Source organism: Apis mellifera, linkage group LG11, assembly GCF_003254395.2.
Source record: "Apis mellifera strain DH4 linkage group LG11, Amel_HAv3.1, whole genome shotgun sequence".
NCBI lineage: Eukaryota > Metazoa > Arthropoda > Insecta > Hymenoptera > Apidae > Apis > Apis mellifera.
Window position 1 is genome coordinate 11,377,783 of NC_037648.1, and position 11,807 is coordinate 11,389,589.

Genomic DNA, 11,807 nt, shown 5'->3' on the forward strand with positions numbered 1-11,807 from the left:
AAAAAGAGCGAGAAAGAAGGCAAGAACCCACGGACCACTCGAAAACCTCGGTCATATTATGCCAAAGCCCGGGCAGAATCTTGACTCGCGACGATATTTTTCAAGTGCCGAGAAACCAAGCTCACCTCGGCTCTCCCCTTTCTTCACCGAGCACCGATAATGCTGAAAGAAACATTTATGCGCGAACCCTCGAATGTTTTTTCAAAGCTTTATACGGTTAAAGGGCGATCCCGGCACAGTGCTGTTCGTCGATACTGGTCGTTTTCACCAACTAAACGCTCGTTTTCTGTAATACTATATTATTAATTGCATTATCGGTTTTACATTATACAACCTAGGTAACACCATCCTCGTTAATTTTCTTATATTTTTAAAAAAATTGGATAATAAATGGAAAATTATTTCTCACGTACTTCTTTCTCTATATATCAATTTTAAAAGAAAGAAAGAAATACGTTTCTTCTCTTAACATAAAATAGATTCTCAAATTCTAAAACGATACGGTTCATCTTCTCTCCAACGATAATCTCATCGTTGATCTTCCACACGACACACGCGCGGATGTGCGTATAGGCGGTTTCTGTCGCGATTATTCATCTGAAAAAAGAAAGAAAAAAAAAAGCAAGCGGAATTCTCAAAAGGGTCCCGGCGCAGAGGCCATTAAAAGGTTTACATTCACGAGCTCCTTTCTCTGCCCCCGCGGTCGAGGGTCAAGGGATGATGCGTTTCCCGAAAGAAGAGTCGAGAACCGCGAGTGTCCACGGAGAATGTGTCTTTCCTCCATCCCTTTCTCTTTCCCTTTCTCTTCGCTCCGCATCGCGCGACCCTCATTCACTTCTCCTTCCTCCCCCGTAGCGTCTTCGTCTTCCTCCCTTGAACGGTCTCGTGCGTCCGTCTCGCTCCGATCAACGGTCGCGTATGGATCGCGAGCGGCACCGGTGAAAATTATCATGCTGCGTTTGATTGTCGGATAGAAACGGCGGGTTTGGAACGGGTTTCGCATTCATCCCGACGCACTTGACGTGGCCATTGCATCGCCCGACTTTCGTGCAATGCAGACCTCGCTGCGACATCCCCGGATGAAAAGGGTCCTCCTTGATACGCGGCAGATATCCCGTAAATGGTCGCACGAGGGCCCTCGTGCGGAAGGGAAAAACGGATTGCCGGGCGAGGGACGAATAAACCGGCTGGTTCCCCCTGCGCCGGGAAGAAATTAGTGAGGAAGGAAAAAGCATCGTTTCGCGGCGTGTAAACGCTCGCGAAATCTTTACGAAGCCGCTCACTGCGCGAGCCACGTTTATTATAAATGCCATGCCACCCATTGTGTTACCGCTCGCGTAACAGCAATATTTTCTTTTTATTTTTTTAATTGTGCGCCGATTTTCTTTATTCGAAACGATGAGTCAATAGCGTAGGCTGCCGTTCGAATTTATATATATATTTAAATAATAATTGTTTTTTTCCTTCTCTTCTTTCGTTTTCTTCTTCTCGTTATGCAAAGAAGTTTTCGTTGTTCCCGTGATTTTATTGACGATGCAATGTCGGTTTTACGAACGTGAGCGTGAAAATATCGGAACGTTACAATACTATTTTTCTTGCACAATTTGTAGAAGCATGAAAAATCTTTTAATCGTTTGTCCCCGGTTATTTTGTATGCACGATAAAAACTGGGGTGGAAACGTGGCCGGTGAATTTCGAAACCGTTGTTTCCTCTCGCGGATCCATGACCAAAGGTTGGAAAGGTTACCACGACGTCTTGCATTGACACACAAGTTGAATGCAATTTACTCGCAATTTATTCGAGCGATTCATCGGATTGTGTTTCGCGCGATTCTCGCGGATGTGGACTTTTCAAGAGGGGGAGGAAAAAATATACCTCGACGTTGTTCCACGTTTGCCCTCCCCTCCTCTCCCCTACTCCTTTTCATCGTGGGGAAAACTTCTTGCCACGGAATAAATTCGATTGTCGTTTTCAAGCGACACTAGGGCTCGCAAAATAATTGTTGGAGAACAGTCGGCGCGGAAGAAGTTGAGAAATTCACGCGGGAATAAGGCGGTGCTGCCTTATTGTTCGAAATGGGAAAGGCTTGTTTTTCACGGAAACAAGGCCGAAAACTCGTCGAAAGCCCCCCGACTTTCCGCGCGTTTTCGACGACTCTATTCGAACGCGCCTCGGGACAATCGGCGAGTCGATCGGCAAAGCGGCCTGCCGCTTGATAAATGTCGAACCCTTTATGGGTGTCGCCACAGAGGGCCACCTAAGTGGTTTTCTTAATTATTTAGTTCGGAAGTTCCCGTTCGTGGAGTTTCGTTTTGAATGGGAGAAGGGGTTTCGAAAGTTTTGCCCGGCCGAGAGACGATCCCCGATGCGACACGTCCCCTTAACCCCTTCTTGGCTAAACTTTTCGCTCGGAACGCTTTTTATCCCCTTAATATTTTTGGCCAGTATCAATTATATCGTTCCAACTCTACGGGGAGAAGGAATTTTTATACATTATTTTTTTATTTAAGTTATACGCGAATTTTTCACACCTGTGATTAAATTTCTCCAATATCTATCACTTTAGTTTGACAAGTAAATATTCGATCTTTTATGTATTTCTTTCTTCTTTACATTAATATTTGAAAAATTAATATTTTTTGACATAAAGTAGAATCTAATGAAGAATCTAGAAGAATATTCTTCAATTCTTTTCTCCTCTATGGATTTGCATGAAGTATTAGAATATGACAAAAGATAAAAAGTATTTTCAAAAGTCATCGGAAAATTTAAAAATCGAAGTTATAAGATTTCTAAAATTATAAAAAACATTCCCTGAAGAAACCTTTCAATTCAAGCATTGCAAATTCTCCAGCGGTAACCGAATCGTTGCACAATATTCCATCGTGCAACGATTAAAAAGTGAAATACATCCATTAGCGGTGAAAAAGGGGTGGCGTAAGGAGCGAGCACGTGACATCGTCTTTTTCAATCAACCGCACCGGAGAGGCTTCTGGTTTTCCCTGCAAACGTCCTTGGTACACCTTTGTACGAACGCGAAACGGATTCGAGCACCGGGATCGTTTCGCCCGACATTTAATTAACTAATCATCCCGCCGTGGAAGCCAGTTTCCACTCGTAACGATCTCTGACGGGGCTGCTCTCTATTGAAAATTGTTCCTCTCGCGGTCGTAACTCTCGCGGCATATGTCGCGCGTGTATCACGATTTCACGAACTGCATTTCGTGGACCAAATGTCCAGGAACGCTGTCGACAATGGTGTACAAGATACAAAGAGCTAACGCTTCAATAATATGAGACCGAGTCAAGAGGAAACGAATCGAGAAAACGTACGCACCACCCTCTACGGGATCAAGGAGATCCCTTTCTCCGTCTCCCGCGGTCGAGGATGCCACTTTTTCATTTACGATAGCGACCAGCGTCGAGTGGCAGGGTCCCAGCGATCGCGAAAACAGTTAACGGCATTATATCATCCTCGAGGAGAAGGTTCTCGTGTCCGAGTGGACATTGTTTCAACCCGTTCGAGGAGAACAATGGGAAATCGGGGATCGAGTGCTTGTACGTTGAAACACTTTTGCGTACCCAGTCATCCGCCGATGAATGATCTCGTTAAAGGGGGCCCTGACCGGCCTCACTTTCGACCCGATAATGCCTTTCTTCCCGACCTCTTTTCACCCCAGTCTCTCGATTCTCAATCCCAATGGATTGTTTCCCGCTAGTCGAGCCTCGGCCTATGTCAGTTTCTTCTTTTGACTTTTCGGCAACGGATGTTGTTGGCACGTAAGGGTTGAAGTTGCGGCGCAACTGTCACTTCCACGGCTTGTTTCGAGTATATATATATATATATATTTTTATCCGGTATACAGTTTGGAAAATATTAATAAAAATCCTCTTCTTTCTCGAATAACTCGAGCTCTAATTTTTCAAAATTAATAATGACGAAATAAATAGATCAAAATCGGAACTCTCACGTCGAAAGATGTTGTCGAATTTTTCGCGAAAGTGGACAGGGTCGTCGGAATCGAACGAGGCGGGTAAAAAGGGCGGTCAAGAAGGGGGGAAGAAGTTTGGCGCTCCGTTATCGGTACGCGAGAACGCATAAGAGTGCGTATAATGTACACACGAGGGCCTACCCGGTGAGAAGCGGAAAGAGAAAAGAGAGAGGAAAGTGCGCACCCTACCGAGGAAACGGGCCAACAGAGCCAGTGGGGTTTCTTCAGGGTGAAAAGAGTGAAAAGGTCCCCGCGCCAAATACAATTGGCGTCTAAACAGAGGGTAGTTATAGCGAAACGCAATGCCCATTGGGGTGACGTTGAACGAGGAGATCGACTCTCCATCCCTCTCCCACCTCTGTGTCCCATGAAAGCAAAGGGTGGTCACCTTCGACCGATTCGGGGCCGAGAGACTTTTTCAATGCACCGACCGAACGAGCATAGAGAGAAAGAGAGAGAGAGGAGGAAAAAAATTTTTATATTTTATAATTGTATAGGTGGTGCAGCGAAGGGTGTTGTATGACGACGAGAGGAGTGGTGGTGGTCGTGGTGATGGTGGCCCTTTGACGAGAACCTGACGTCTCCCGGCTTTCTTCTCGCTTTTATATTTTCCATTCTCTTTTCCCTTAAGCTGGCCCGTGGCTTTGAATCGCCGCTTCTCCTATGTCGCAAGGAAATTCGAGGTTACGAATTTCGTCCTCCCTGGGCCGCCTCTTTTGGACCCATTGTCATGCAGCTGGCGCGTTCCGCTGCCGTGCGAAACCTTCCGCTCCTTGTCGGAAAGGATCTCGATTCCCGGATCGCTTTGGATTCATTCGATACCTGACACTCTGATCGATCTGCGCGGATCTCTAAATGGGGGACACCTCCCCGCGCCCCTCCCCACTCGATCGAATGTCATCCATCTTTATTTCGTGATACATTCTATGGTAACTCACGACGGTCGAAATTTTTAAGGGAAAGTCGCTCCATAATTATTATTTACAACAGTATTCGGGGTTGGATATGTTATATCTTGGACGATTCTCATTTTAATTCGAAAATATTCCTTTAGTTCGATCAGGCATGTTGATGATATTATTAGGTAATTATATTAATTACAGTTGCTGGATTCGGAGCCAAGATGGGAAGAGGTTGATTAGTGAAATTGATAGAGTCATTTATTACTTTGATTCGTTGATAATAATAAATATTTGCACATATATGACAAGATACGTTGTTTTTTTTTTTTTTTATTATTATTTCGACAACCCATCGGTCGCTTTCTGTGATAAATTTTCTCTGTTCGTTAGATCACGATTAATTTCTCTCCCTCTCGCTCACTCGCTCGCTCGCTCGTGCGCTCTCTCTCTCTCTCCCTCTCTCTCATTTTTTTCCTTTTTAGAATGAAATCCGCTCACGTGAAATTTCGATCGATCGTTCAACAAACATCGTTCGCGTCGAATGGACGCGTTACACACGATCGTGATACAAACAAGTAATAACAATTCATTCATAATGGAATACTAATTGTATCTGGCTTAAACACATTCATGCTCGCATACATATGTGTACAATGTATATGTATAACTTATTTTTATCATGACCACGTTGACAATCTTATCTTTTCTTTCATCTTTTTTTTTTTTGGTTTCCTTTTATAATAATTATATTTGAATAACATTTATACATAATAATAATAATAATATACTTTATATAGTACATGCTTCATTTACATGCTGCGTGTAAATTAGATTGCAAGGTAATTTAAAAAAAAAAAAAAGAATAGAAATGGAAATGGAAATGAAAATAAAAAATCAGAGAGAGAAAGAGGGAAGGCAATAATGACGCGGTATAAAAATTAAATAAAAGCAGCAATACAAATAAATATATATCAGACACGATACAAACGATTCTATTCACGATGCAACAATATCGAATGCCTTTTTCAAGGGCGTAATAAATATAAAAGATTAAAAAAAAAAATTATAACATAAAAGATATAATTTTTTTTTGCGATTTTATTTGTGATATTTGTAATTTTTCTTTTTTTTCTTTTTCCTTTTTTTTTTAAACGGAAAGAAAATACACAAAAACGTGTAATGTTAACGTTGAAAGCGCGAAGAAATTTGATGAAATGCGATTATTATGGGGCCTAACAAAATCACAGTTAACAATTGATCCGATTTATACAAAAATGCAAAAAAAAAAAAAAAGAAGCTTTCGAGAGAAGCTTAATAAAATGACAATAACAAACAACGAACATAAAACAATTCAAGAAATATTTTTTTAACCATATGTATATTTTAAAAAAATTTTTCATCACTTTTTTTTTAAATATAAATATACAATTCAATTATACAATAAATTATATGCAATTAAATAATATAAATCGTCGAGGTTTGATCGTTCATTGTTAACGCATGCTACGTCTTCAATTAATAAATCAATTTCTCGAACCATTTTCTGTTCGTCTTCTTCGTCATTCGTACATTCTCTTTATACAAAAAACGTAAATTCGATTTAATCTTTTTTTTCTAAATTAAATCTCGTTCTATGCCCTGGACGAAACGCACAACATAACATCCTTTGCGAATTTCGTTGATCAACGAAACGTATTCTTCTTCAAAACACATTTATTCATTAAAGAATTTCTTAAATTTTCGAGTGATCGAGTCGAGAACGGTCGAGGAAACTCACTTTACAAATAACGTTGAAATATGATATAAGCCATGAGAAAAAACTAGTTTCTAGAAGCTACAGAATTAAAGTTCGGCTCGTTCCTTACTGTGCGCGAATCGTCTATCGTTACAAACTATTTACATTCGTAAAAATGATACATTACGAACGATAACGATGCTCGAGAAAGGCAACGAGGTCTGCATCGGAGTGCAAAGCATCGGACAAAGTCTATTAGGGATATTTCGTTCAGAGCGAACCGAGTTGTTCGAAGTCGTGATAGAGTTAGCTCGTAAGGTATTCCAGATAAAAATGAAACAGATCCTCGAACACATTAACGTAAAAGTGTTTCGATTTTATCCTTATCGCACGAAGAAATCAATTCTATGATCCAGAAACGCGTTCTTAAACTCATGGTATCACGAAACTTAAGAAATTTAATTTTAATTCAAAAGCTCCTAGCTTTTCTTTCTTTTTTTTTGAGCTTGAGATAAGGATAAATTTCGTACATGAACGAAAATGAACGGAATTTTCATCGCTCGTGTCCTTGTTTTTTTCGAGAGAAATCATACAAAAGGCACATTCGTAATTAGAAAACATTATTTGGAAACAATACAGATTATCACCATGAGGGAGGAGGGATCTCTATTCACGGAACATCGTAGCGCACAATGAATATAATAAAACAAAAACGAAACCAGGCTCTAAATGGCTCTTTTGTCCCGGGGCATTAATATGCTAATTCAATTATCCGCGTGGTTGCCGGCAAGCCTTTCGCGACAACCTCGATCGATCGATGAATCGGCCTTGAAAATCACCATGTCCCCCCCCTCTCCACTTAGGCATAGCTAATTTCGTCGAAGTGGAAGAAAAGAAAGAAAAAAAAAAAATTCCCACAAGATTTTCCCTCGTTCGTCAGATCGACCCGCACGCCGATGCACGCCATACGGCGATGATGGTTGTTTCTCGAACGCACTAGCAGCACGATACCAACGTCCACGATTTTGCCGACGAGAAGAGCATACTTCGACAAGATACTACACGTTTACGATATTTAAAATATCGATATATTATATTAAAAACTAAATCTGCTCGTTGAAATGCTCGATCTCTTATATATATATATATATATATATATATATATATATATATATATATTCGAGTCAAGTCTGAATTCTCCTTCTTTGCCCCCCCTCCTTCTACCCGTTCCCTATTCGTTCACCACGGATCATGTTGCAATTTTCGTTTCACGAGCACGAAATCATTGGATCATTCACGATCAAGGTTCTTTGGAATCTACAGCAAGGCGGATCGATGATCTAGAATATTACGGAGACTGGCCGGCGTAGTTGCTCGAGATCCAGCGTGGTCGATGACGTTGCCGTGGATACTTGTTGGGACGATGGAGTGGATCTCGGGCTGCTTGCCGGGCTGCTGGTGGTCGTCACTCCGCTTCCCGACCCGGTCGTCGACGACGAGAACATGAGGGGTGGATGAGGCGCGTTGGCGGCCATGGTGTGGTGTCCACCAGGGGGGAAGAGCGGGCCGAGATGGGAGGCCGTTGACGGGTACGCTTTGCCAGGCGTGGTAGGCGTCGAGTAGAAGCCCGAGTAGAAGCTGTTGACCACGGCAGCGGCGGAAGCGGCGTTGTTGTTGGCCGCGTCCGCTGCCGCGGCGGCGGCCGCGGCGGCCGCGCTGCTCGACGTGGACCCTGTTCCACCGCCACCGGCCACCAGCTTGCTCAGGTGGACGGCGTCGAAGGCGGAGCCAAAGTACGACGGCAGAGGTGGATAATCGAGGGGGTGAGGGTGATGATGATGATGAGACACCGGGGCGGCAGGTGCGGCGAAATATGGCGGCAGGGGGAAACTGGGGAAGCCGCCCGGGCTCATGGAGGTGGTCTTCGATCCTGGAACCACGGAGACGGGCACCTTCGGCTTCCTTCGTGGACGGTACTTGTAGTCGGGGTGCTCCTTCATGTGCATGGCGCGGAGACGTTTCGCCTCGTCGATGAACGGTCTCTTCTCCGTGTCGGATAAGAGTTTCCACTCGGCTCCCAACCGCTTCGATATCTCGGAATTGTGCATCTTGGGATTCTCCAGGGCGATCTTCTTCCTCTGTATCCTCGACCACACCATGAACGCGTTCATAGGCCGCTTGATGTGCTGCTCCTGCGACGCCGCTATCGGTTGATTGGCCACGTTCATGTCCTGGCCCACGTGGTGGACCGTGTGCAGATCCATACCGGAGAGGAATCCATAGCCGGGATGTTGTTGATGAGAGTTTAACATGTTTGCAACTTCTTCACTTTCTTCTTTTTGATCAACGTTTGCTCCTTATTTTATTTATTATTATATACGACTTTCGACGCGTCGTTTTACGCGACTTTGCACAAAATATTCGATCTTTCCGTCGAACTTCACTCACTAGCGAGCGGGTATCGCGCTCGCTGACAGTTCTCCTCCTCACGTTCATTCAATATCCGATAAATTCTTACATTCCCCTTGTTGTATTGTTATAATCCATTCCTTGGAAATTGCGTCACGGTAATTACGAGATTACGACATACGGCAGAGGCGTATATATATATATATATATATGGGCGAGAGAGAAAGAGAGAGAGAGAGAGAGAGAATCGAAGAGAGAGTGAGAGAGAAAGAGGGAGGAAGAGAGAGAGAAAGAGAGAGAGAAGGGAAAATACACACAAGAGACCAAGGATTCCTTCGTTTGGGTGCAAGTGAGCGTCGCAAACAGTCGAACGTACTCGAATGGAGTACCGGTGTTGACTGAGCGTGGACTGCCCGTAGGACCGGTCCGCGACCTGCTGGAGGGATCCATTCTTCGTCTCTCTCTCTTCCCCTCTCTTTTTACCCTCGCAACTGTCTCCGTTCGCCTGGATTTCGAGGGCGGAACCGACGCAGAGCGTCGTACGCCGCGCCCACGAACCGACCCTCTTCACGCCATTCGTCGAGGTCGCCTCGGTGCGTGCTTACCTTTTCTACCCTTTCTCCCCTCCCCTCCCCCCCCCTCCCCCGTCCCACTATAGGCGAACATACACCGACACACGACGAGCGGGCCAACACCGAGCAACCCCTCTATAATACGACCGCGCCGTGGCTCAACTGGCGAGGAGGGCTGCCGATGGTGCCGCTGCCTCGGAGACCGCGAGCTGCAATTATTATTATCGATTACCTCGATACGATGAAGTACAAATAGCGTATAGGCCGCCCCGTTATTGACTACCTCTGTTCGCTGTTCGTGCTGCTTTTGCACGCCAACGGCGGCGCGATATCGCGCGATAATTGGTTATGCTTGCACCCCCTCCCCCACCAGTCTACGACGACGACGACGACGAGGAGGAGGAGGAGGATTCTTGGTCAACGAGCTCGAGGATCTTGGATCCATTCGAAGAAGAATCGTTTTTATCCCGAGAGAAGAATCGAGCTCAAATTGCGCGTGATTTTTTTGCGAAAGATTCAAAAATTTATCGTTTCTTTGATTTTATTCCAAGTTTGAGAGTTTCTTCTTTCTTTCTTTCTTGGGACTGGGGCAGAATTATTAATAAAAATTACGAAGCTTGGATAATTTAATAATCGTTATGAGTTCAATCGAGTTCAATGATCCGATACAATTACGGGAAATTGAATGATCAACACCAGTTTCTTTGCCAGCCGACTAATCCAAGGGGAGGAGGAGGAGGAGGAGGAGGAGAAGGGTCGTTTTGTCGAGTAATTAATCAGAATTCGCGTGTTGCCGTCCTTCTCCCGGCCCCCTTAAAAACAACGATGGGGTTGAAATCTGCCTGTTCCTTTCCTGTGGGAAATCTGAGGAACAATGCAAAAAAATCTCTCGACGACAGGCACTTGGATTAGAATGGAAAGCAACAGCGGCGAAAGGAGCGAGCGGTGCCCCTTTCCCAATCTCGACTCACCGCGCCCTCTCTGCTCCCAAAGGACATTCAGCAATGCGAACGAATAAAAGCTCCTGACTCCCCCTCCCTCTCCTCCTCCTCCCTCCCTCTCTCCCTCTCCCTCTCTCTCTCTCTCTCCATCGTGGTGAACTGCATTAGTCGTTTGTGCTTTTGTGCCCGAGGAGGCGCGTACGCCGCGGTGTCTCTTTACTTCGATTTTCGAATAATCGATTAAGCTTCCTCCTCGCATTTTGCTACGAAGCGGTCGACCATGCTCGGCAATTCCGTTTTCCTTCCAAACTTAACGATCTTTATTATACCATCCTGGGATCGTAACAAACGGGGCTAATTTTTTCCCTCCCGTTTAACGTATATATGTATATTTATATATATATATATGTATTTATCGTTACAAAGAAAGGTTCTGCGGAAATATTTCAGGAAATATTATTTTTAAAGAGTTTCGTACACTGAATTTTACTCGTGCGCGGCCGTAGATCGTGTATCGCTGCGCCCCTATTGTCCTGCTCGTAATAATAGCGAGAATCTGCGGGGATAAAAAACTGCTATCAAAATCCGTTGCTGTTTAAAAAAATCGTCGATGGCGCTCGCCGAAGCGGCGGAACCCGGCAGCGGTGGAGGAGGAGGAGGAGGAGGAGATGACGTGGCGCCAATAAGAGAACGGTAAACAGAGGGAGGAAGCGATTAAAGCGCGAAAAATAAAACGGGAAGAGAAAAAGAGAGGAGGAGGGAGAAAAAGGAGGGAGCCGGACCCTTCCCCCCTCCGGATGGGAGGAGGAGGAGGGAAAAAAGAATTCGCGATGGTCGCCATTCCTAGATCCTGGAGGAAATATACGGGCACGGTGGACGCACACAAGTCATCGACGCCACCGACACAAGGCCCCCCCCTTTCCGTATTGCAGTTGGGTGCAAATTGGTATTGAAAAATCTCGAAGTCAATTAAAACTCGGGGTACAAAGGATTTGGCGAGACAAAATACCAATTATCTCATGTCCTCCGCCTCCGCCTGTCCCTTCGATTCCCTCCGTCCGTCCTCCCTCGAGGGGGAGGGAGGTGACTGGGCGAGCGAGGTGACTGAAGGGGGTGGCGAGAGCGCTTACAAGAACTCAATTCCATTAAGCATTGAAGTGAATAAAACGAGGCAGTTCAGCGTGGATGGGCATCTATATAACGCAGCTCTCGCATCTCGGTTATCTGCCTAATAAAGATTCGACTGCTATCCCTC

The 11,807-nt window shown here is 44.7% G+C and overlaps 1 protein-coding gene across 1 annotated transcript; it reads right to left on the reverse strand.

Annotated features, from left to right (window-relative positions):
• Positions 1-5,135: 5,135 nt before the first annotated feature.
• On the reverse strand, positions 5,136-9,640 carry LOC102653993 (transcription factor Sox-21-B-like). Its single transcript, XM_016914839.2, has one exon. It carries the CDS (start codon positions 8,940-8,942, stop codon positions 7,971-7,973), a length of 972 nt encoding a protein of 323 aa, XP_016770328.1. The 5' UTR covers positions 8,943-9,640; the 3' UTR covers positions 5,136-7,970.
• Between the last annotated feature and the right edge of the window lie 2,167 nt (positions 9,641-11,807).

What these genes read in the sequence shown, in the direction of transcription:
- LOC102653993 (XM_016914839.2), bottom strand. Translation starts at nt 8,942, where the DNA reads ATGTTAAACTCTCATCAACAACATCCCGGCTATGGATTCCTCTCCGGT.